General features: G+C 44.4%; 2 protein-coding genes across 5 annotated transcripts in view; both read right to left on the bottom strand.

The window, feature by feature from the left end:
- Positions 1 to 10308, bottom strand: part of myo15b (myosin XVB) — a 68859-nt gene extending 58551 nt beyond the window's left edge. Inside the window, exons 1-6 of the mRNA XM_052070969.1 lie at positions 9800 to 10308; positions 7273 to 7331; positions 7060 to 7117; positions 6861 to 6985; positions 3561 to 3656; positions 3253 to 3488 (exon numbers count right to left, since the gene is read on the bottom strand). Of these exons, the coding sequence (XP_051926929.1) occupies positions 3253 to 3488; positions 3561 to 3656; positions 6861 to 6985; positions 7060 to 7117; positions 7273 to 7275 (518 nt within the window). The 5' untranslated portion in view covers positions 7276 to 7331; positions 9800 to 10308. The remainder of the gene's footprint in view (positions 1 to 3252; positions 3489 to 3560; positions 3657 to 6860; positions 6986 to 7059; positions 7118 to 7272; positions 7332 to 9799) is intronic.
- A 1283-nt stretch (positions 10309 to 11591) lies between these two features.
- LOC127604130 (LLGL scribble cell polarity complex component 2-like) overlaps positions 11592 to 26818 on the bottom strand; it is a 75195-nt gene continuing 59968 nt past the window's right edge. Inside the window, exons 22-26 of one of the 4 annotated variants that reach the window (XM_052071051.1) lie at positions 20577 to 20727; positions 20471 to 20499; positions 20275 to 20322; positions 14743 to 14789; positions 11592 to 12871 (exon numbers count right to left, since the gene is read on the bottom strand). In XM_052071051.1, the coding sequence (XP_051927011.1) occupies positions 14743 to 14789; positions 20275 to 20322; positions 20471 to 20499; positions 20577 to 20727 (275 nt within the window). In that variant the 3' untranslated portion in view covers positions 11592 to 12871. Of the gene's footprint in view, positions 12872 to 14742; positions 14790 to 20274; positions 20408 to 20470; positions 20500 to 20576; positions 20728 to 26818 lie in introns of those variants that run through there. The other 3 variants (XM_052071050.1, XM_052071052.1, XM_052071053.1) reach the window with 3 other exon arrangements.

Genomic DNA, 26818 nt, shown 5'->3' with positions numbered 1-26818 from the left:
TCGGCTTCACAGTGCAGAGGTACCGGGTTCGATTCCAGCTCCGGCCTCCCTGTGTGGAGTTTGCATGTTCTCCCCGGGCCTGCGTGGGTTTCCTCCGGGTGCTCCGGTTTCCTCCCACATTCCAAAAATATGCATGGCAGGCTGATTGAACACTCTAAATTGTCCCTAGGTGTGAGTGTGGGCGTTGATGGTTGTTCGTCTCTGTGTGCCCTGCGATTGGCTGGCAACCGATTCAGGGTGTCCCCCGCCTACTGCCCGAAGACAGCTGGGATAGGCTCCAGCACCCCCCGCGACCCTAGTGAGGATCAAGCGGTACGGAAGATGAATGAATGAATGAATGAATGAAGTTAAGACTTTGGGTTTGAAGTTTATTTTGTTTCCAGACAAGTCTTGTCCAGTAAAGAAAGAATCCCCTTACCTTTCTGACAGTTTCGGCTGTCACTTCAGCCTTCGTCAGAACTGTCACCACATCCTGTGATATGCCTTAAAACAGCAGATTGGCTCGGAAAAATCCGTCAAGCTATGCCCAAACCCTTTATTTGGATGCATCCTCTACGGTGAACTGTTATGTCTGATTTCTTATTTTATTGTTCAGCTTTTTGTTTGCGTGTCCTGGTGTATTGTACTATTGTACAATCATGAGCAATGTTTTCTTGGAGGACTTGGCAACAAAATCCATTCACACCGCCCCCCTGCAATATAAACCTACACGCTGAAAACAAGATGTAGACAGATTCAAGATGGCGCCATAGTTGGCAGCCGTCGGCAAGAGCTCTTCTTGCATTTGTTGTTTTTGTCTTTTGTTATCTGGTGTTTGTTGTCTTTCGTGCATGTCCGCCTCACAGTGCAGAGGTGCAGGGTTCGATTCTAGCTCCAGCCTTCCTGTGTGGAATTTGCATGTTCTCCCCAAGCATGTGTGGGTTTTCTGTGGGTATTCCAGTTTCCTCCCACATTCTAAAAACATGCGTGGCAGGTTAATGGTACACTCTAAATTGTCCCTAGGTGTGAGTGTGAGCACTGATGGTTGTTCGTCTATGTGTGCCCTGCGATTGGCTGACAACCAGTTCAGGTTGCACTCCGCCTACTCCCCCGAAGACACCTGGGATAGGCCCCGGCACGCCCCACGACGTTTGTGAGCGCAAGTGGATCAGAAAATGGATGGATGGACTCAGAAGAGGAGTCATAAATGCCAACATTGATGTCATCTGGGCCGAAGAGGAGGACCATGACATAACAGCTTACTGGTCTGGCAAGAATCAATCAGAGCCACTATCATGGCAAATATAAAATCTGATGTAATCGGTTTAGATTCTACAGGAGAGCGATGTGGCCATTAAAAGTGAGCAAGATCCTCTGCCGTGAGTAGAATGGGATGATGGGAAAGCTAACGTGTTCATCAGAAAGTGGCTAGGACTGTCAACTTGCCTTTGCGAAAAAGGCCACTTTTTTGCACTGCATTTACCACTGCCGCTAAAGGCTACATGCAAAAAAAAAGCTCCAGGCTGGCACTGGAGCCGAGAGAGTCAAGAGACCAGTCAATAAAGATCACCATTGCTAATTTACCCACTGGCCAAAGTTGGAATACCCACACTCGAGAACTGAGCTATCAGCAGGCTGCAGCACCAAGAGCTCATGGGCAAAGTTTAGGGTCGGAAGATCAGGGGTTGGATGGTGAGAACCACCACAGTTCTGGACTAAAGCCAACAGCAATGACAAAAATACAACAGGCCAAGGGAGACACAAATGCCGTTTTCCCCTGACCACCATTAGGAGATAAGGTTAGACCTCAACAGTCATCTCCAGTTACCCACTGAGGTCACCACTACATCTCTCCTCCCTAACATAGTAGTATGGTACACCAAGGTAAGAGTGGGGCACCTAATTAAGATTACAGGACTAGCAAAGGAAGGGATCAAGGCTGCTTTTGAGTGCAAGCAGGCCAAGAACTCTGAGCTGGCGTCGTCAGTGTCACATGATTCTTGTTCTTTTATTCAACTTTAGGTGACGTTGACCATCTTCTTACATTGACATTGCTTTGACCGAGCGTGTCATTGTCCTGATATGTTTTTTTGTGGGACAAATGTTAATCATTCCCAGGTTTACTATGTTTTAGGCAGGGGTAATTCTTCATGAAGTAGTGTGAGGGTTGGATTACTTTCGTTGAATTCAAAATAATTAAGAGCAAATTATGAGTTATCCCCTTTTAGGAAACCTCACTGTGTCATGGCATTGTCTAGTACAGGGGTGCCCATTAGGTAGATCCTGATCTACCGGTAGATCTAAGACAGGTCCCAAGTAGATCCGAGGAGTGTCGAGAAGAAAAAAAAACAAACAACAATTTGTGTGTCTTTGTACATGTTAGTAATATAGTTTTTGTGTTAATATACACTGCACCCTATTCATCCTATCAGTCTCATTTTCACTTAAAAAAAATAAAAAAAATAAAGCAGGTAAATATTAAATTTACGGTGGCGCGTGATTACCTCACCGGAAGTTGTTAGCACTCAGCAGTTTGCAATTGCAGCTTGTGATCAGAGCTGTTGCGCTCTATCTTTTATCGTCATGATTCTCATTCAGAGTTTGCGTCTTGTACAATTCACAGAGGGCACGAGCAAAGAATAGGAATCTAGGAGGGCCCAGGGAAGCACTTTAAAACGGTACGTGTGAGCTACGATAGTTAACAGGCTGAAAAAGTGCGTGGCATGCCTCTGTTTCAGGCTGTTTCTCATCGTGTGTGTGTGTGTGTGTGTGTGTGTGTGTGTGTGTGTGTGTGTGTGTGTGTGTGTGTGTGTGTGTGTGTGTGTGTGTGTGTGTGTGTGTGTTTGTGCGCATGCGCGCCGGTAAGGGTAGATCCCGGGAGGTTAGTTGATCGAAAAGTAGATCTTCGATCCAAAAAGTTTGGCCACCCCTGGTCTAGTAGTTATCGAAGGCCAGATTTTGTTGGGACTTGCTGTCATCTCTTCTTTGTTTTGGAATTTGGTGGCCCTCATTTTCCTTTTGCTAATACTCCATACATTTTGGTCAGCACTGTGATGGCATGGGTATGAAAGCAGGTTTTGGTGCTTCTGACGGTATCGACAAGGAGCCAGGTCCTGCTGGAATTTGAAATCAGATCCTCACCAGAAGGAATCATGAAATACAGTTAATGTTGTAACAATCGCCCCCAGACGATAATCGGTCTAACGGTAATACAGAGAGTTGCAAAAGGTCTTTGCGACCCAAAAAAAAGGACAACACAAATATGCCACCTACTTTAGCAGGGGTTTTTCCAGTTCTGCTGATGGAGTGAAGGCACAGAGGCAGCAAGCCAGCAGCAACCATCCTTGCAGGCTGTGATGTTCATTACCCTGCCCCCATGTGTGGTAAACCAACTGGGCCAGGATCTCATCCCTCAAGGCAGGTCGGTTCTGTCCTTTCTCAATGATGTAGTTTCCTAACAACTGCTCCTCTGAGTCACTGAGGTCTGACTCACCTGTGAATCGCATGATCTAAGGAAAAACGTTTTGAAATGTGTAAATAATGAGTGCAACAGTTGAATTACATTGTGGTCCTTCCTATACCAGTTTATAAATTTCCAGCGCAGTGCGGGCATCTTCTGGTCCAAGAGGGGTCAGAGCTCTTTGGAGCGGGGTTCTCTGAGGTTGGCACCATGTGTCCTGTGGAGAGATTGAGTTTTTAATTAAAGGGGAACTATACAACCTTTTTTTTCAATTCAATTCAATTGTATTTATAGAGCACTTTCGAACAGCCATCGCTGCATACAAAGTGCTGTACATGGAGCAATTTAACATACAATAAACAGTAAAACAAATCGGTAACAAAGACGGTAGAAAGCACCGAACAGTAAAACCAAGAACAAATCTAAGTCATACTGAGTCGAATGCCAAAGAATACAAGTGAGTTTTGAGGAGGGATTTGAAGATGGGCAGCGAGGAGACTTGCCTAATGTTCAGTGGGAGGTCATTCCAGAGAGAGGGACCAGCAACAGAAAAGGCTCGATCCCCTCTGAGCTTCAGTTTAGTTCTTGGTACTTCTAAAAATGTCTGGTCCGCAGACCTGAGGCGGTGGGCAGGTGTGTAGGGGCGGATGAGCTCAGAGAAGTAAGGTGGCGCAAGGTCATTTAGAGATTTGAAAACAAATAAGAGGATCTTGAAAATAACTCTAAAATGTATGGGGAGCCAGTGAAGGGATGCCAGAGTAGGCGTTATGTGCTCCCTCTTACGAGTACCAGTCAAGAGGCGGGCAGCAGCATTCTGGACCAGCTGAAGGCGCTTAATGGAGGACTGGCTGACTCCAAAGTAAAGGGAATTGCAGTAATCGAGCCGGGATGTGACAATGGCATGAAGTACTGTCTCAAAGTGTTCATGAGAGAGGAGAGGTTTTACTTTGGACAGCTGTCTAAGGTGAAAGAAGCTGGATTTAACAACGGCACCAATTTGCCGGTGAAGTTTGAAATCACTGTCCAGTTTAAGGCCCAAGTTTGAGACTGTTGACTTAAGATAAGGAGACAGGGGGCCCAATTTCTTTGCACAAACAAATTGTATGTGCCACCATTCAATAAATCATTGTCCATTCATCCATTTTCTTACTCTTAGATGAGCTCCTGCCACAGAGATGGCAGCTTTAGCAGGAAAGCCCAAAATTTCCTCTCCCCAACTAGTTTGTCCAGCTCTTTTAGGGACATCCCAAGATGTTCTTCCCCCAGCCGGGAAACACAGTCTTTCCAGCGTGTCCCTTGTCATCCCTGGGGCCTCCTCCCATTGGGATGTGCCCAGAACACCTCACAAGGAAGGCCTCTAGGAGGCATCCTCACTATATGCCCGAGCCAGTCATCTGGCTCCTCTAAATGAGAAATAGGCTGCCCCCACCCTGTTGACCAACCTTGTCACCCTACCTCTAAGGGAGAGCCTGGATACCCTTCAGAGGAAACTAATTTTGTCTGTTTGTCTCTGGAATGTTGTTTCACCCACAGCTCATGAACACAGGTGAGGGTAGGAATGCACATCGACTGGTAAGTCGCGAGCTTCTCCTTTCGGCTCAGCTCCGTCTTCACCACGACAGACTGATACATAATCCACATCACTGCAAATGCTGCACCGATCTTCCTCTCGGTTACCTGTTCCATTCTCCACTCACATGTGAAGAAGAACTCAAGATTCAGGGCTTGAACAACTCCACTTGAGACAGGATCTCATCCCCAACCTGGGAAAGCCACTGCGCCCTTTTCCGACTGAGGACCCTGGACTCAGATTTAGAGGTGCTAATTTTCATCATAACTCCTTAACAATTGGCTGTGAAATGCTCGATTGAGATTTTAAGAATGCTCTTTGATAAAGCCACCAGTACCACATCGTCTGCAAAAAGCAGCGATGCAATTATGAGGCCACCAAACCATAACCCCTCAATGCCTCACCTGTGCCTAGATATTCTGTCTGGAAAATTTATGAACACAATTGGTGACAAAGAGCAGCCTCACTGAAAACAAATCCGACTTACTACTGGCAATGCGAACAAACTCTAACATCAGAGGCACAGGGATTAAACAGCCTGTATATTCCCGAAAACACCTCGAACAGAACTCCCAGATGCACATGGTCGACCACCTTTTCCAAGTCCACAAAACACATGTAGACTGGTTGGGTGAATTTCCTCGAAGCTGTCAAAACATGCGGCTGCAAATCTGATGATGCGATCACAAAGTCAATCATTTTAATTCGTTAAGATTGCATGACCATCTGAGTTTTATGTTATGTGTTGTGTTATATTATTTTGTGATTTTATGTTAAATGTTTTGTAAAGCGTTTCGTTACAGCTGGAGTTGTTGTCAAAGTGCTATATAAATAAAGATGTATTGGATTGTATTCAACTGCGGCCAAGGCCCTTATGTTTAAACACAGTACTCGTGATGGACAATCCGTGACAATCACGGAAGTTCAACCGCAGAACACCACTTGGGTTGTGATCAGGGGGCCGGACCTCCAAATCACGCTCTTCCAGGTCTCACCGTCATTGCCCACAGAAGTACTGAAGTCCCCCAGCAGAATGAGGGTTTCCCCAGAGGGAGCACGCTCCAGCACTCTCTTCCAAGGACTCCAAAAAGGGTGGGTACTCTGAGCTGCTGTTTGGTGCATAGGCACAAACAAGTCAGGACGAGTCCCCCGACCCGAAGATGTCGGGGGATGACTGTCTTGTTCACTGGTGTGAACCTCAATGTACAGGCACTAAGCCGAGGCACAATGAGTATGCCCACACCTGCTCTGCGTGTCTCACTTTAGGCAACTCCAGATTGGAAGAGAGTCCAACCAGTCTTGAGAGAACTCGTAGAAGAGCCTAGGCTGAGTGTGCTTTACACAAAGAGTTAGAAACTTGTACTTGACTTGTACTTGTACTTTTTTTGTGTTTCTGCATATCACTGTTGTGACTTGAATGCTCTTATTACATTTCTACATCAAATAAAAAGGATTTCATTTGACTTGAACAACGCTACAATGCAGATGGGCAAGGGACACAATAACTCATTTAGGGGAAATTTCCTCATGATGCAAAAACGGGTTGCTGTGCAACACTTTAGTCCATATCCTCGAAACAGCAATTTGGTAAACCTTGCAAAGAATTCACATTTTCCTTAAGCATGAGAAATGTTCTGCTGTGGTCAGATCGAGTATCATAGGGCCAAACCAATAGAAAAAAGGAAAGGAAAATCAAATGCCAGAACAAGTAAATGATTAATTCACAATGAGGAAAAGATGGTGATGACGTAATGCTTGGCAAACAAACACACAAGCAGGGCCGAGAGGAATTAAAAATCTCAGGTATTGAAAAGTAAATCATTTGTGTGCGCGTGTTTCCGTGTTACTGACCTTTAGAATGGACTTGGCGTAGTGAGAGAATGGGTATCTGTCTACATCTTGAGGCAGAGTGAGGTTGTGTGTTGCCTTTACTTGCGGAGATGCAACCTCTTTCACTGTTGCCGAGTGTCGATATCCTGTTTGAATGAAGTACACTGCAATTACAACCCGTCCAAATATCCTTTTCTGGATTTCGTTTCTTGAAGATCACCTGCTGCCCTTCGAAACCTTGCCGACAGTTCGGCAGGGATCTCCAACATCCCCACATCCTACCAGTAAAAATGAGATTAAAATAATCTTATAATATATAATATAATTTTATAAAATAAAACCAGACAAAAATGAGAGTAAGGTTAGACATTGGGGGGACATCAGCAAATCGTATTTGACTTTTTTAGAGCAGAAATTGTCCTTTTTGTCTTACCATTGTTAGAAAGACTGAAGTCTTTTTCTTTTGGGAGTGGGGGAGAGGTCTGGAATTAGCTACAGAGAAAGACAAACAAGCACAGAATCAGTAGGCAGTTTTAGTCAATTCAGACGCCTCACATACCAGCAAATTCACCAGATAAATCAATTGGTGTGACTATGTCAGTCCAGACATTCTGCTCGGATGTATTCACTCAGCTCTCCCCTGAGATGAGTGAATACATATGAGCAGCTTGGATTGTCGTCCTGACACACCCGCACACATGCCTGGCCTTTGTACAATAAGATATGAGAGTCCAAAGGTCCAAATAGTCAGGGTGGTTTCATTTATGCCGAGTTTTCAGATACACATATGTTTTATTGGTTTGTTCCACCATTCCAAATTAGTCATCGGAAAGCAGCAGCTTCGCCTCGTGACAGGTGCTGAGCAAAGGGGGCTGGGGGCTATGCCGGTGTTCATCTCGGTGGATGAGAGCGTAGCCTTGCCCTGCCTTCGGGTGAGGGGATGGTTGCTGACTGGTTTTTTTTTTTGGACCATTCGCCAAATGCGGAAGCCCCGTAGTCGAGTGGTTAGCGCGTCTACCTCACATGGCAGAGGTACTGGTGATTCCAGCTGCGGCCTTCCTGTGTGAAGTTTGCATGTTCTTCCGGGTACTCCAGTTTCCTCCCACATTCCCCAAAACATGCATGGCAGTTTAATGGAAGACTCTAAATTGTCCCTCGGTATGAGTGAGAGCGTAGATGGTGGTTCATCTCTGTGTGCCCTGCGATTGGCTGGCAACCAGTTCAGGGTGTCCCCCGCCTATTGCCCAAAGACAGCTGGGATAGGCTTGACCCTTGTGAGGACAAAGCAGATCGGAAGACGGCTGGATATTCGCCAAATAACGGCTACCCAGGCCTTTGTGAGTCCTTGCAGGGTGTGTCGTACTCAGCTGTGACAATTAAAAGACTTGTTTCTCTATCTGTTTCATACTCTAAACTGTTTTTGAAGCACCTTTATATCTATCGGTAGTACTTGCTATGGGCGCTCACATCTTTTAAATTGAAACTGATTTTCCAATCTAGTCCAGTGGTTAGCACGTGGGCTTCACAGTGCAGAGGTACCGGGTTCGATTCCAGCTCTGGCCTCCCTGTGTGGAGTTTGCATGTTCTCCCCGGGCCTGCGTGGGTTTTCTCCGGGTGCTCCGGTTTCCTCCCACATTCCAAAAATATGCATGGCAGGCTGATTGAACACTCTAAATTGTCCCTAGGTGTGAGTGTGAGTGCGAATGGTTGTTCGTCTCTGTGTGCCCTGCGATTGGTTGGCAACCGATTCAGGGTGTCCCCCGCCTACTGCCCGGAGACAGCTGGGATAGGCTCCAGCACCCCCCGCGACCCCAGTGAGGATCAAGCGGTTAGGAAGATGAATGAATGAATGAACATTTTTTGCTGTGAATTTTCAGTCTCAGCCTGTGTTGTGAAGTTGCTGTTGTTGTTGTTGTTGTTTTTAAATATATATACATAATCCATCCATCCATCCACTTTCCGATCTGCTTATCCTCACAAAGGTCGCGGGGATTCTGGAGCTTATCCCAGCCGTCTTCGTGCAGTAGGCGGGGGTATGTCAGCCAGTCGCCGGGCACACATCGACGAACAACCATCCGCGCTCACACTCACACCTAGGGACAATTTAGAGTGTTCCACTCACTTGCCATGCATGTTTTTGGAATGTAGGAGGAAACCGGAGTACCCGGAGAAAACCCAGGCCGGCCTGGGGAGAACATGCAAACTCTACACAGGGAGGCCGGAGCTGGAAGTGAACCTCTGCACTATGAGGTAGACACGCTAACCATTCGGCCACCAATATATAATAATCCACAAAATAAAACACATGAAAGATAAACAAATGACTGTCTGAAATATGATATTCAGATTTTTTTAAAATAATAATAAATACAGTATGGCAGGATAATTTAGCCCCACAAATTTCTCTTTTCAATGAGGAACACCAAATGTCATTCAAATAACACGGTAAATCAACACATTGACATGCGGCATAAACTCAAACTATCGTTGCGTCTTCCATGTCACTGTGTGGATTATTTAAAGGTGGTGTCATGCCCAAAAATGAAATACAGCAGAGTGTAAAGGAAATTTTCTTGAAATACATTTAGATTACATTCAATCGTGACAGGAGGATGAACATGGAAAATGAATTTGCCGAATCGGTTGGTTGAGGACAAATCTAATCAAATTTAAGATCGTAGCATTTCATGGCGCTTCCTATTGAAATTCTTGTGAAAAAATAATCCATCTTTGACAATTAGTCATTTTATGTTGAAATTTACGTTGTTTGGTTGAAGGTTTATGTCTGTTCTAATGAGCTACACTCTTTCAGAGGAAGCAGGACATATTTCATTCATTTATCTAAATTAAAATAGGCTGATGGTACAAAGGTCTATTTTTCATCATTTTCGGCCAACGCATTTTTGTAATTGGTAAAAAACAAAAACAAAAAAACAAGCAAAACAAAGATATGTACAAACCTGTTCGAGCCGTGGAGTTAGAAGTCTATGACGCCAAGGATCCGTTGTCGCTTCGAATTTCACAATAAGAAAGGTTGAAGTCCAAAAGTGGAGGACGACGAAGGTAGAGGCAGAGTGGAAGGAGTGTGTATACTAAGTGACACAGCCCAGATAAGTAAGCTCCTTGAAGAATGTGATATGGTTTTACACAACGGGCAGTCACATATGTTGTTGCTGAGGTGATATTTATCAAATATTTTGGGAGTCATTAGGTTTGGGTTTTGTTTAGTTTTGGCTGGCTAGAGAATTAAAAAAACAAAACAATTGAATTATTTGAAGTAATCAACATGACACTTTTGGATAACAGCTTGCTATGGTTCTTAAGAAACAAATTGTTGTTTTCTGCGATTTGTGTGATTGATGATTTTCAAGGCGTTTTGGTTGTGTTCAATGAATATAGTTCAGATTTGCTCAGAGATATACAGCATATCTATAAAAAAACTAGATTACCTCAATGTTCATGTTTTGCTTTTGTTAAACGTGTTTCCCTGGACGAATGAGCCAGTCCTGTTTTCAACTGTCGTAAAAAAAAAATCTCATCTCTTAAATCAGATGAATCATATCTCAAAAGCCAAAAATTGTAACTCAGCACATTGTTGTGTAAACAAACTAACATTGGTGACAGGCTGGATGAGAGAAATTAAGGTTGGACAAAGATTTTGGTTTCGAATTGGCGCAATGGACTTGCACAAATGTTTTCTCGCATGCATTTTAGTGTATCCACTACTGCTCGTGAAACAATGTCATTTTCATGTTATAAATATTCATTAATATATTTTTAACCTCATGGGCCTACCATTCTCTCGGCTGATTTTGTGATGTTTTTGTTTTTAACACCAGCTGGAGTGTTGGGCGTGACCTTTGGTGCACCTGTGTCTCGTTAACAATCAAGCTGCTGTTTATTTAAGGACTCTGACTTCTGATTATCTTTGTCAGCTTAATGACCTTGAAGGCTGTTTATTCCCAAGTGCCATTTTCAAGACCTTTTGCTCATAGTCGCTTTGGTCTAAATCGCCTTTTTTGTTTCATAAGTATACTGAACTCTTCAATACTTGAACGAGTTATTTTTATCTTTCCTCGCTGTTTGTCGCCAGCGATTTGTTTGTACTTTGTCGGTCTTGCACTTTTGTGAGTCTGCCTTTTTGGGATCCACTTTCCAACCGATCTTTGTTCAGACCTTGTCAGATTTATGTGGCGATGTACTCTGTAATTTTTTCACCTCAACTACACTGTATTCATAGAGCACCTTAAAACCACCGCTGTATGTAAAGTGTGGTGCATGGAGCAAAAATAATTTATACAACAATAAATGAATAAGACACTACAAAGCACAAAAACAGTAAAACTAAAAATCAAGTCTCATGCTGAGTCAAAGGCCAAAGAATAAACAGGAGGTGGCACTTGGAGTAAAAACTTATCACGCCCTCTGGTTGTTTCATTAAAAAAAACAATAGATTATTATTATTTTATCACCGTCTCCATTGTTTGTATTGCACTATTTCTAATTTGGGGCCACAGTGGTTGACTGTTATTGTACGTCCACACACATTCCAAAAACATGCACGGTAGGTTACTTGAACACTCTAAATTGTCCGTTGGTATGATTGTGACTGCTAACGGTTGTTTGTTGATGTATGCCCTGCGATTGGCTATCAACCAGTTCAGGGTGTACTCCACCTACTGCCCAAAAACAGCTGATAGAGTCTCCAGTGATTCCCGCGAGCATCAAAAAAAACAAAAAAACAAATGCAGGTCAGGGGTTGAAAGCATGCTATAATTAATCACAACAAAACTGCAAGGTGATGTCACAAAATAAAAATGGGCTGAATCAAGTCACTACAAAAATATATTCTCGAAAGATACCCAATATTTTGCAACAAATTACCAAAATATTATTGTACAACCTAAACATCAGTTTACCCCACATAGGAAAGGCCCAAAAGGTACAACAAATCAAGTCACATACATTAAACAAGATTGCACTACGATATCTTTCAAATCACATTCATGAATTATAATATACATGGACAGAAGTTATTTTGTCAAAAAAACAACAACAAAAGAAAGAAAAATACACAGGACAAATTCCCAACTCCATAAAAAATTCGGACAAGTACAACACTGTAAATTGCATTACAGCTTTGTCATTGTGACATTTGACAAGTTGCACTAAATGAACACGAGGTGGTAATGATTTTAAAAAAAAATCATGATGGTTGAGATCCATGCACAGCCATAATTCATTCTCCAGAATATAAAACCAATTAAAACCAGATATGAGATGTCTTAAAATGCAGCCATTAACCTTAACAACAAACCAAATGCATTTAAGTTAACGTGTACTAGCTGCCAGTGATTAAGGCTTTCCTATTTCAAGGAAATGTATGCATTTCTTTCACAGTTTAAAAGAGTTTGCAGCATGTGTGACACGCTTTTGTCAAAAACGCCCTCTTTTACGAAACCCAGCTGAAGTCAGCTTTTTTTTTTTTTTGAGGGGGCACTATCCAGTCTCACTCAAATTTATTTCAACTTTTCTTTTGTAATTCAAGTTCAGTAATTCAGAACACATTCTCATTTCCAATTCAGAACTGGACACTGACAGCAGAGTAAAACAAAGCAAGTCAATTGACGATCATGTCCCTTTTAAACAGGTTCGAGTAGTATTCAATTTTTAAAAAGTCATCACGACGAACAAGGCGTCCAGTTTGTGAGACACTGAAAACTGAAGTTTTCTGTATGATAAAATCCGGCACTGGAGTTGCAAAAAGACGAAAAAAATTGCATTGAAATAAATGGTTGTTTTCGAGTTGATAGTTATCCCCTGCAAGTGGTGGCGCTCCTTCAACTTCTATCTTCAAAATAGGCGAGACCTCTGTTGAACCGGCACTCTGAGCACATGCTACTCCGGAACATTTTGGTCAAGACATGAGAAGGGGGCCCTGAGAATCTTTGAGTTTATCAGTCACAGAGCGAATATAGTGGTTCTGAAAGCCGAGGCCGTTGCTGGAACAAGCTGATCGGATGGCCAACAATCTGAAGATAAACAAAAAAAAGTATGACTTTTCACTCTTTTTTTTGTGGGTGGTTAGATTACGTTTTTTTCCGCACTATAAGGAGTACCTAAAAGCATTCAATTTTCCCACGAGCCGAGAGTGTGCCCTATAATCCGATGCGCCTCATATATGCACGCTTGTGTTTTTGCACCTGTAATGAGCAGCATTTTTCACAGCACTATTTTGTTCAGCGGCGATGCCAGCACTGTTGGAAAGTCTGCATTGGTGTGGCTGGATGGATGGCTGCTGGAGTTGAGGATGAGGAGATTGAGGAGATGAGGAGCAATTTCATCAAACTGGAAATGTGAGCCAATCTCTTTTTTTTCGTCAATGGACGCTACAGCTTCTTGTTTGCTTTCAAAGTTAGCTTGTAGCAGACGTGTGCACATTTTCAGCATGACGTCTCTGATCCACTGGTGAGGACACTTTATTCTCTCCTCTTTCATCTAGAACTGCTTCAATCAACAACGTGTATGCAGAAAATGTGGTTAAGATTGCCTGACTGTCTGTGTCTTATGTGTTGTGTTGTATAATTTTGTTATTTTATGTTAACTGTTCTGTTGATGCTGGCGCGGTTACCCGCAGCGGCTCCTCTTGCTCCTGTGGTTGCACTGTGGTTGAGAGGAAAGAAATTTCATCTGTGCTGTATGTTGCACATCGAGCATATTTGACAATAAAGTTGACTTGACTTGGTGTTCTCGTCACTTTATATTCTCCATTGAGTGTTTCCCTGTTAGTGTTCCAATGCTATCCATTGATGATTATTAGCAGGAACCAATTGTAACGTAAATGGGTTTTGCCCGACACTAATTGACATGTGCATTCACCAACACACACTCAAACAGACAACTACTTTGTGAGCTCCGCGCCGCTATCATGAAACGAAGATAATACCAAAAGCATAGTTGACTACTGACCAAACAAAGGAAGAAGGAGACAAGCAAAACTTCTCAGTATTGTAGCCCCTAGTGTATGGTCTGTGTGCCTTTTTGTTGACTCAATTGTCTGCATAACTTTTTGTCTTTCATTTATTCTTTTGTAATCCCATTTGTATTGATGTTTCATGTCCGTATTTGTGACCAGCTGTTGTGAAGGCTCTATATAAACACAGCTGTATTGTATTGTATTCCCTTTAGCGTACCACCATCTAGTGGATGCGTAGCATAACCGCAGCCACTATTGTTGCTTCTATTCTATGCGCCTTAAAATGCAGTGGGCACTATATATGAAAACCGTTTTAAAATAGGCCATTCATTGAAGGTACGTCTTATATTCTAAAGTGCCTTATAGTGCAGATAATACGGTACAACCCGACAGCGCACACATTAACTGTCAAAGGGAAACAAACATTTTATGTGCAAAATTGGATTATACTTGTGGAACGGTGGGAAAACGATACTGGAAAACTAATATTGTGTCGGGTTATGGAGTTTTTGTGTTTGTTGAAAATTAAGTGCAAAGTTCAACTGCTAATGGTTAAGCATGACACGATGACATTGGCGAATCGGACTGGGCCATATTGGTAAAAATTGTTTCATTTTATATCAGTACTTTATAACAGCCGAAATTTATGATTATTCTTTTTTTTTAACTAGTCAAAACACAAAATATTACATGACAGAGTTTATTTTTTAATTCTGGAATATTTGTTGTTGCTGACAAACATCTAATCCACACTTTCACCCATTCATAAGAAATATTGTGAGTGGAAATTTGGGTATTTACCTGTCAAGTTGATTTTTGATTCGTTCAGTGTCATTGTGCTCATCAAAAAAAAAAAAAAAAAAAAAAAAAAAAACGGGAGTCTGCAGCCCTGTGGTAAGTAATGGGAGTAGGTAATGTGTCACGTACCTAAACGTGGTCACCTTCCAGTGACTTTTGAATCTCATGCAGCACTTCTGTATGAAAAAAAAAAAAAAATCACTAAATTATTCACTCAGTGGGCGGCCCGGTAGTCCAGTGGTTAGCACGTGGGCTTCACAGTGCAGAGGTACCGGGTTCGATTCCAGCTCCGGCCTCCCTGTGGGGAGTTTGCATGTTCTCCCCGAGCCTGCGTGGGTTTTCTCCGGGTGCTCCGGTTTCCTCCCACATTCCAAAAACATGCGTGGCAGGCTGATTGAACACTCTAAATTGTCCCTAGGTGTGAGTGTGAGTGCGAATGGTTGTTTGTTTCTGTGTGCCCTGCGATTGGCTGGCAACCGATTCAGGGTGTCCCCCGCCTACTGCCCGAAGACGGCTGGGATAGGCTCCAGCACCCCCCGCGACCCTAGTGAGGATCAAGCGGCTCGGAAGATGAATGATATTCACTCAGTCATATTAGGCAACAACTTGCTCTGAATGTATTTTATAGAATAGATGCAATGTCAACTATTTTTTGACAATATTGCTCATAGTGTTTTACGATTATAGAAAAAAAATGCAGATAGAAGCACATGGCAGTTAAAAAAAAGCAACTCTTAGATGATTGACAAACATGTTTCTTCGATATGAGTAGTCGCTCTCACACACTCTCCATCACATGCTCTGCCCTTTGTCATTCTCACGATACATGCAGAAGAACACGCGCACACACACACACACACACACACACACACACACACACACACACACACACACACACACACACACATATACATACATACATACATACATCCATCCATCCATTTTCCGAACCGCTTGATCCTCATTAGGGTCGCGGGGGGTGCTAGAGCCCATCCCAGCTGTCTCCGGGCAGTAGGCGGGGGAAACCCTGAATCGGTTGCCAGCCAATTGCAGGGCACACAGAGACAAACAACCATCCACGCTCACATTCACAACTAGGGACAATTTTAGAGAGTTCAATCAGCCTGCCATGAATGTTTTTTTTGGAATGTGGGAGGAAACCGGAGTACCCGGAAAAAACCCATGCTGGCCCGGGGAGAACATGCAAACTCCACACAGGGAGGCCGGAGCTGGAATTGAACCCGGTACGTCTGCACTGTGAAGTCGACGTGCTAATCACTGGAGTACCGGGCTGCACATACATACAAACATATATATATATACATTCATATATATATATATATATTTTTTTTTTTTAAATCCTCATCTCACCCCTCGGGTGGTGTCCGTCCCTCATTCAGCTCGGGTCCTCTACCAGAGGCCAGGAAGCGTGAGGGTTCTGCGCAGTATCCTTGCTGTTCCCAGCACTGCACATTTCTGGACTGAGATGTCCGATGTTGCTCCCGGGATCTGTTGCAACCACTCATCTAGTTTGGGGGTCACTGCCCCGAGTGCTCCGACCACCACAGGCACGACTGTCACCTTTACCTTCCAGGCTCTCTCCAGCTCCTCTCTGAGCCCTTGGTATTTCTCGAGTTTCTCATGTTCCTTCTTCCTGATGTTTCCATCACTTGGGACCACTAAATCCACTACAACGGCTTTCCTCTGCCCTTTATCTATGATCACGATATCTGGTTGGTTCGCCATTACCATCTTGTCAGTCTGGATCTGGAAGTCCCACATGATCTTCGCTCTGTCATTCTCCACCACCTTCGGAGGTGTTTCCCATTTTGACCTTGGGGTTTCCAGTCCATACTCCGCACAGATGTTTTCGGTAGACTATGCCAGCCACCTGGTTATGGCGTTCCATGTAGGCTTTCCCTGCCAGCATCTTACACCCTGCAGTTATGTGTTGGATCGTCTCAGGTGCCTCTTTGCACAACCTTCACCTTGTGTCTTGTCTGGTGTGGTATATCTGGTATATCACACACACACACACACACACACACACCGTATTTTCCGCACTATTGGGCGCACCAAAAAGTCTTACATTTTCTTAAAAGCTCACCGAGCGCGTGAAAATCCGGTGCGTCTTTTGCATGGTCATTACGGTAGAAGGTCGACTCCAAGATGGCTCCTTCCTGGAGACATGCTTCCAATGTTATAACTTATATGTTATAACTATAAATACAGGTACGTCTTTGTCTATCTCCATGCTTTCTTCCGTTCGATTCGAGAATAAACTTAAACGAATGATTACTTCAATGAAACGACAAAAATTGAAAATAATATATCAACACTGAAAAGCAAGCGAGGATACAACAAAATTATTATACATTATTATTATTATACATCTATTGCCCAGCCCTATAGAATTTATGTTGTGATTTCAACATTTGTGAATACACAAAGGAATAAATAACTACGACTGACATCTTGTGTTATTTTGACTTCAAGATGGCACCGCGAGAGCGGCTGCCTTTCCAGCAGCTCCTATTTATTTTGTTCTTCTACTTCTTCCTCTCATAACTTTGCTGCTGTGAAGTGGGAATTTCTCCATTGTGAGACTATTAAAGCTTTTCTTATTTTATCTTATCTGATGGCGGCCCGGGAGTCCAGTGGTTAGCACGTCGGCTTCACAGTGAGAGGTACCGGTACCTGTGTAGAGTATGCATGTTCTCCCCAGGCCGGCCTGGGTTTTCTCCGGGTACTCCGGTTTCCTCCTACATTCCAAAAACATGCATGGCAAGTGAGTGGAACACTCTAAATTGTCCCTAGGTGTGAGTGTCGGCTGGGATAAGCTCCAGCATCCCCGCGACCTTTGTGAGGATAAGCAGATCGGAAAGTGGATGGATGGATGGCTAAATTATCCTGCCATACTGTATTTATTATTATTTTTTAAAAATCTGAATACCATATTTCAGACAGTCATTTATTTATCTTTCATGTGTTTTATTTTGTGGATTATTATATATTGGTGGCCTACTGGTTAGCGCGTCAACCTCATAGTGCAGAGGTTCAATTCCAGCTCCGGCCTCCCTGTGTAGAGTTTGCATGTTCTCCACGGGCCTGCGTTTTCTCTGGGTGCTCCGGTTTCCTCCCACATTCCAAAAACATGCATGGCAGGCTGATTGAACGCATTAAATTGTCCCTAGGTGTGAGTGTGAGCGTGCATGGTTGTTCGTCTCTGTGTGCCCTGCGATTGGCTGGCAACCGGTTCAGGGTGTCCTCCGCCTCCTGCCCGAAGACGGCTGGGATAGGCTCCAGCAGCCCCCGTGACCCGAGTGAGGATTAAGCGGTTCGGAAATTGGATGGATGGATCTTATCTGATTGTATTCTTGGAGCGACGAAAAAGGAAATGCCACTGGGTTTTTCGGAGGCGGTCATGAACGCCTCTCGAGTTGACCGGAAGAAAAGAAGGGAAGGAGACGGACAAAGACACACCTGAGTTTGTTGAAAAAATGAGAGCTGTGGTTGTGGTTTTATTATTTTTTAAACGCAGAATTTATTAATAGTTTTCACAGTCTCAGCAAGTACAGGAACTGTACGTCTTTGTCCGTCTCCATGCTTTCTTCCGTTCCACTCGAGAGGCGTTCAGGCCTCCTACGAAAAACGTAAATTAATTCTTACTTCAATGAAACCACGAAGAAAATCAAGCGAGGAAATCACTAAATATATTTTGAAGATGGAGATATAGAATTTATTTAGCGATTTCCTCACTTGATTTTCTATTTTGATGCATTATTTTCCATTTCCGTAGCTTCATTTAAGTACAGTAATAGGTCATTTACTTTTTTCAGAGGCGGTCATTAACGCCTCTCAAGTTGAACGGACACTTCTCGAGTTGAATGGAAGGAGCGTATCACCATCTAGTGGACGCATTGTAGATTGCGCCAAAATTAGATAAGATAAGATAAGATAAGATATCCTATATTCGTCCCACACTGGGGAAATTTATTTAGTGCGAGGCGTCTTAATATATGAAAAAAATTGACAAAATAGCCATTCATTGAAGGTGCCCATCATAATCCAGTGCGTCGTTTTGTGCAGAAAATACAGTATATACATATTAGGGATGTGAATCTCAGCACTGAGGACGATTCGATACACATCTCGATCCACTGCCAGCGATGCGATACTTAAACGATACATGGAATTTTCTGGCGATACGATCCGATACGTTTCACCGTCGTCACGATGTGATACGATTCGATACACATTAAGTTCAAATCAATGCGATCCGATACGATACAATGCAATTTGTTGCGATATTGTGCAATTAAACATGATGCAAATAAGCAAAGAAAAAAAGCTTTAAAAAAGATGGAATTCAGTATGGTATTACTAAAAGGATACCACTTTATTCCTTATAAACAGTAGAACTTGTAAAACAACTTATTTAAGCCCTTTCACAATTGGGTTTTGTGCAAAGAAAATGTAAACAATTTGGCACCTGAGACTCACAGCTGTTGCTATAGTGTAAACACAAACAGACTATTCTCACTGAGTGTCTTATATGAAATATAATAATAATAATATATATATGTATATGAATCTATCGCGCAAGATGTCCACCCATCCACTGTAAGTGCAACTCTTTGCACACTGTTCAGCGACACAGTAATCTCACTTCTCACTTTGTTGTACACATCGGGAATATGTTTGTAAGTGAACACAGACCTGTCTGGTATTTTATACCTGGGTTCCAAAACGTGCACGAGCTGTCTGAAACCCTCGTTGTCCACCACGCGAAGGCTGGAGGTCTTTGCATATGAAATAAGCAGTGACCTTAGTTATAGCCATTGCGCGGTCACAGTGAGTTGCAAGGGGACTCCCAAAATAAGAGGCAATTTTTTTCTGATCCTGACCTGGTTTACCAAGAGTTTCTCCGGTGTCCGACGAGGAACTGGGCGGGGAAGTGGGAGGGAAACTTGTCGGTGAAGTGGTGCCATCGTTTTAAGTGGGTCTGCATATTTGTGGTGGTGCCGTTGTATGGTTTCTTAGTGCGACATTCCTTGCAAATTACGGAGGTTTTATCAAGCTTTCCGTCTTTCTTTTCGAAGCCGTAGTATTTCCAAACATAAGATTTGAATGTTGCGGCTGCATTAAATATAGTAGTTTCCTTGCTGCTGCGTGCGTTAACTTCCATAATGTTTCGCTAGTTGTGTACTGGACTGTATGTGACGCACGACTACCGTCCGTATTCAACACAAAACGCAAAGCAATGATGATGCATTCATTGCACCTAGGAAAGGGCAGATATGTGACGTTTAACATGAATAAAACGGCGCATGAATCGGATTTTACCGATACCCATTAATGCATCGTGATGAATCGCGATTTCACCCGTCAATCGTGTCGTACCCAGTGAATGAGCCGATGCACTCGGATCGCGCACGTGCGCATCGATGTATCGATTATTTTCCACACCCTTAATACATATAAACAAACACACAGACACACACACACGCGCGCACACACACACGCACGCACGCACGCACGCACGCACGCACGCACGCACACACACACACACACACACACACACACACACACACACACACACACACACACACACACACACACACTGTATATACATACACATTCATATCTAAATTTACTCACTCTCATCATTCAGCAAAGCATGCTCCATCACACGTCTAGCAGAAATATCTGGAACACACACAGGTAGCAGTGAAGTGAGCACAATGAGCCGCAGGAGCGAGAGAGCGAGGCTAGTACGACAAGAAGTTATTTCCTGGAAAAGAACACATGCATGTTAAGCCTGCTGCTGTATTACAAGCATAAGTCTTCGTTTTACCTGAGTCTTCAACTTCTTGGCTGGTTTCCCTAGGGTATTGTTCAAAGAAAAAAAAATTAACCCTTGAATTCATTGGTGAACTCCTCAACTAAATGATCAACCAAACCTGTAGGCAGATAAAAATCTATCCGGTTTTGGCATGCATTGAATGGAGGCATCTGAGGAAAGTGGAACCTCCACAAGGCAGCAAGGCTCCACGAGGAAGCGACTGGACAGCGAGAAGCGCTCAAACTCAGACGGAGAGATGAGGTAGAAACCTGAGGAGAGTCAGCAACAGTGTTGTCACAGTTTGAAAGTATAACGATTACTTAATCAATGGCTTGATTTAAAAACCAACTCAGATTAGATTAGATTACAAATTAATTTTTTACCTATACTCAGCAACTGGCGACAACACACAAAAATGCCAATCAGTTTTCCAATATTTTTCAAGTGCATTTTTATAGAAATAGAAGCCTAGAAGAAATGTCATCTTTGTTGCATGTCATACATAAAGCATATTTGACATTGATAGCACTCTTTGATGATGGTTCTTTTTAAAATAGTCTTAGTTTTACTTAACCCTTTCATGCACCCTGTAATTTGATAACCTGATAATCTGTCCACTGTCGTCACCACTGTCCCTGAAAGGGTTTGATCATAAATCGGCTCCTTGATTTTAACGAAAATTATGAGTTTTTCTAGACTTGACACAAGTACTTTACCTTTCATAAAATATAAAATAGAGGCAGCCTTTTTTTGACCTGACGAATTCAATTGTTAACACAGAATGAAAACTAACAGTTATAGAGTCCTTGGTTGATAACTAGAACTTCTAAAATCTTCTTAACATGTTTTATCAACAGTGAAACGGATGTTAATGTTCACAACATCAGTGCAGCAAGTAGCTTTCAAATGCATTTGACCACATAAATCCAGTAAAAAAATGTTTGAGGATTTTTTTTTATTAAAGGATATTAAAACTAATTCAGTACCAGCCAATTCTAGACCAAGTCTGAAAAGACGTTTAAAAACGTCTTTGGGAGTGAATGAGATAATAATGGGCTTTGCACTCGTGATGTGTCGTTCGCGAACGAGCCGGCTCCCAGAGCACACACACACACACACACGCACACACACACACACACACACACACACACACACACACACACACACACACACACACACACACACACACACACACACACACACACACACACACACACACACACACACACACACACACACACACAGTGTGGGGTTGGAGAAGAGACACACAGCAACACACTAGCAGCACGCGAACAACACAGACGAGAGAGAGAGCTAGTTAGTAAAAAAAAACAACACGGTGGAAAGTGGGAAGGTAAGAAAATGGATAGGAAACGCAGTGAAATATGGACTCATTTCAATTTAATTGATAGTTCAAAGGCAGCGTGTAGACTGTGCAAGGTTAGCTCCACAAATAACCTGCACAGGCACATCAGAAATGTCCACCCATCAGTACAATTTGAAGAGAAAAAACAACCAAGGGAACCAGCTATTAATGAAGGTGCTAGAGTGTCTGCAACTGTTGCTGCTGCTGCAATGTCACAACTGCCTAGATGTACAACCCAGAGCTCTATGAGCCACTTTATGCAAAAAGCTATAAAACCAGCAAAACAGAACACAATTGACGAGGAACTGGGTAAAATGATTGCAAGGGATTTTCATCCATTTTGTGTTGGCTGTGTGTTGTCGCAACATCTGTCCCCATCAGAGAGAATCTTCTCCAAAACAGGGCAAATATTAACAGAGAGGAGAAACAGGATCAACCCCTCAAAGCTGAGGCACTTGGTTTTTCTTCATGCCAATCTTTGCTAAAGACAAGCTAAAACCTTTACCTGGATGCTACTTTTTTCTTTTTGTTTTACAAATTTTAATTTATAATTTGTTGTGTGGTATTCAAAGCTTACTTATATTTTACTGTAAATAGTTATCCATCCATCCATCCATCATCTACCGCTTATCCGGGGCCGGGTCGCGGGGGCAACAGCTTTAGCAGGGAAGCCCAGACTTCCCTCTCCCTAGCTACTTCTTCCAGCTCTCCCCGGGGGATCCCGAGTCTCTCCAGCGTGTCCTGGGTCTTCCTCGGGGGTCTCCTCCCGGTGGGACATGACCTGAACACCTCACCAGGGAGGCGCTCAGGAGGCATCCGAATCAGATGCCCAAGCCACCTCATCTGGCTCCTCTCGATGTGGAGGAGAAGCGGCTCGACTCTGAGCCCCTCCCGGATGACTGAGCTTCTCACCTTATCTCTAAGGGAGAGCCCGGACACCCTGCGGAGAAAACTCATTTCAGCCGCTTGTATCCGGGATCTCGTTCTTTCGGTCACGACCCATAGCTCGTGACCATAGATGAGGGTTGGGACGTAGATCGACCGGTAAATTGAGAGCTTCGCCCTTTGGCTCAGCTCCTTCTTCACCACGACAGACCGATACAACGTCCGCATCACAGCAGACGCTGCACTGATCCGCCTGTCGATCTCCCGCTCCCTCCTGACCCCACTCGTGAACAAGACCCCAAGATACTTGAACTCCTCCACTTGGGGCAAGATCTCCTCCCCGACCCGGAGGGGGCACTCCACCCTTTTCCGACTGAGGACCATGGTTTCAGATTTGGAGGTGCTGATTTTCATACCAACCGCTTCACACTCGGCTGCGAAAGAGAGAGCGTTGAGAGTTGGAGAGCCCCGTTTAAAGGAGCCAACAGCACCACATCATCTGCAAAAAGCAGGGATGCAATACTGCGGCCCCCAAAACGGACCCCCTCAACGCTTCGGCTGCGCCTAGAAATTCTGTCCATAAAGGTTATGAACAGAATCGGCGACAAAGGGCAGCCTTGGCGGAGTCCTACCCCCACTGGAAACGATTCCGACTTACTGCCGGCAATGCGAACCAAACTCTGACATCGGTGGTATAGTGACCGAACAGCCCGTATCAGGGGGTTCGGTACCCCATACCCACGAAGCACCCCCCACAGAACTCCCCGAGGGACACGGTCAAACGCCTTCTCCAAGTCCACAAAACACATGTAGACTGGTTGGGCAAATTCCCACATACCCTCGAGAACCCTGCTAAGGGTGTAGAGCTGGTCCACTGTTCCACGGCCGGGACGAAAACCACACTGCTCCTCCTCAATCTCAGGCTCGACTTCCTGACGGACCCTCCTCTCCAGCACCCCTGAATAGACCTTACCAGGGAGGCTGAGGAGGTGTGATCCCTCTGTAGTTGGAACACACCCTCCGGTCCCCCTTTTTAAAAAGGGGGACTACCACCCCGGTCTGCCAATCCAGAGGCACTCTCCCTGTTGACCACGCGATGTTGCAGAGGCGTGTCAACCAGGACAGCCCCACAACATCCAGAGACTTGAGGAACTCCGGGCGGATCTCATCCACCCCTGCGGCCTTGCCACCGAGGAGCTTTTTAACCACATCGGTGACTTCAACCACAGAGATAGGAGAGCCCACCTCAGAGTCCCCAGGCTCTGCTTCCTCCAAGGAAGGCGTGTTGGTGGAGTTGAGGAGGTCTTCTGCCCACCGGTTCACAACGTCCCGAGTCGAAGTCAGCAGCGCCCCATCCCCACTGTACACAGTGTTAGTGGTGCACTGCTTCCCCCTCCTGAGACGTCGGATGGTGGACCAGAATTTCCTCGAAGCTGTCCGGAAGTCGGCTTCCATGGCCTCACCGAACTCTTCCCACGCTCGGGTTTTTGCCTCGGCGACCACCGAAGCCGCGGTCCGCTTGGCCAGTCGATACCCGTCAGCTGCCTCTGGGGTCCCACAGGCCATAAAGGCTCGATAGGACTCCTTCTTCAGCTTGACGGCATCCGTTACTGCTGGTGTCCACCAGCGAGTACGGGGATTGCCGCCACGGCAGGCACCAACCACCTTACGGCCACAACTCAGATTGGCCGCCTCAACAATAGAGGCACGGAACATGGTCCACTCGGGCTCAATGTCCCCCGCCTCCCCCGGAACATGGGAAAAGCTCTGTCGGAGGTGGGAGTTGAAACTCCTTCTGACAGGAGATTCCGCCAGACGCTCCCAACAAACCCTCACTATACGTTTGGGTCTGCCAGGACGGACCGGCATCTTCCCCCACCATCGGAGCCTACTCACCACCAGGTGGTGATCAGTTGACAGCTCCGCCCCTCTCTTCACCCGAGTGTCCAGAACATGCGGCCGCAAATCCGATGATACAACAACAAAGTCGATCATCGAACTGCGACCTAGGGTGTCCTGGTGCCAAGTGCACATATGGACACCCTTATGTTTGAACAATGTGTTCGTTATGGACAATCCGTGACGAGCAAAGAAGTCCAATAACACAACACCACTCGGGTTCAGATCGGGGGGGCCGTTCCTCCCAATCACGCCCCTCCAGGTCTCACTGTCATTGCCCACGTGAGCATTGAAGTCCCCCAGCAGAACAATGGAGTCCCCAGCAGGAGTACTCTCCAGCACACCCTCCAAGGACTCCAAAAAGGGTGGGTATGCTGAGCTGCTGTTTGGTGCATATGCACAAACAACAGTCAGGACCCGTCCACCCACCCGAAGGCGGAGGAGGGAGGCAACCCTCTCGTCTACCAGTGTGAACCCCAATGTACAGGCACTGAGCCGGGGGGCAATGAGTATGCCCACACCTGCTCTGCGCCTCTCACAGTGAGCAACTCCAGAGTGGAAGAGAGTCCAACCCCTCTCGAGAGAACTGGTACCAGAACCCAGGCTGTGTGTGGAGGCAAGTCCGACTATATCCAGTCGGAAATTCTCTGCCTCACACACCAGCTCAGGCTCCTTCCCTGCCAGAGAGGTGACATTCCATGTCCCAAGAGCTAGCTTCTGCAGCCAAGGATCGGACCGCCAGGGTCCCTGCCTTAGGCTGCCGCCCAGCTCACATAGCACCCGACCCCTTTGGCCCCTCTCATGGGTGGTGAGCCCATGGGAAGGGGGACCCACGTTGCCTCTTCGGGCTGTGCCCGACCGGGCCCAATGGGTGTAGGCCCGGCCACCAGGCGCTTGCCAACGAGCCCCACCTCCAGACTGTAAATAGTTAAAAGCTTATAAATATACACATTCAGAGATTGGAACTTTTTGACGACCTTGTTTTGAGATGGGTCTTTGTACTTTGTTTTTATTTTTGTAGCACTCCATGTTGAATATGTTCAGAAGAATATAAATAAAGTCATATAAATAATAAATATTTGATATAATGTCTATTTTTTGCATTAGTACTTAATTTTACACATAATATTATGTTATTTTTGGCATTTAATTTAAGCAACAACAAAAACTGAGGAGCCATTTGGGAGCCGAAAGAGCCGGCTCTTTTTAGGGAGCCGATCCAAAAGATCCGGCTCTCTAAAAGGAGCCGGAATTCCCATCACTACTTTGCACACCTCCTCAGTCTGTGGGAATTATTTCAGTTTGATAAATCACCACTAGATGGCAGGAGTGGTTTTGATCAGATCTTGGTCTGACACAATGTGAGTGGGTGTGGGGTGTGGTATGGCGAACCTACGTCGTGAGGTGCAAGCTTTTTCAAAACAAAAAAAGCTCTCAAAATTTGAGAAAATCATCCGGCACTGAATGAGTTCATTTGATTTCTGGTCTGGAAATTGTAATGCGTTCACATGCGTGACCAAAAACATGGTCAGCCTAGAGTACCAACATCATCTCGTCAGCATAAAACTGAACAAGTTGCATCCAAGAAGTTGCCAATACTGGCCCCGCAGTATCGCATTTCACTAGTAATAACACAGTTCACCACTAGGTAGCAGAAATGACTTAATAGTATTTCGATTAATCTATATTGGAGAATAATATTGATTTATTTATTTATGTTTTTAAGTCACTCTAACAGAGACTCTTCCAACAAGGAGAGGAAGGAGCAAAAACCTGTATTGTATGAGGCATACCAAAGCAATTTTTTAATTTTTTTCAAAAGGTGACAGTGCACCAGAAATGCGATGTGTCTTATATATTCTGTTTTTTTATACCGTATTTTTCGGATTATACGTCGCTCCGGATTGTAAATTGCACAAACCGAAAAATGCATAATTAAGACGGAAAAAACATATAAGCCGCACTGAAGTATCAATCGCATTTTGGGGGGAAATCTATTTGATAAAATCCCACCCCAAAAACATACATGTCAAAGGCAATTTAAAGTAAAAATAAAACTAGAGAACAACAGGCTGAATACGTGTACGATATGCTAACGGTACATGACGCTTAAACAACAAACTGTGAATGTTCCTGGTATGTTTACGTAACATATTAAGAGTTATTTAAAGATAAAAGATATCCTTTATTCGTCCCACACTGGGGAAATT

The sequence above is a fragment of the Hippocampus zosterae genome, chromosome 7 (genome assembly GCF_025434085.1).
Source record: "Hippocampus zosterae strain Florida chromosome 7, ASM2543408v3, whole genome shotgun sequence".
NCBI classification, from domain to species: Eukaryota; Metazoa; Chordata; class Actinopteri; order Syngnathiformes; family Syngnathidae; genus Hippocampus; species Hippocampus zosterae.
This window is presented reverse-complemented; position numbering and strand designations above follow the sequence as displayed.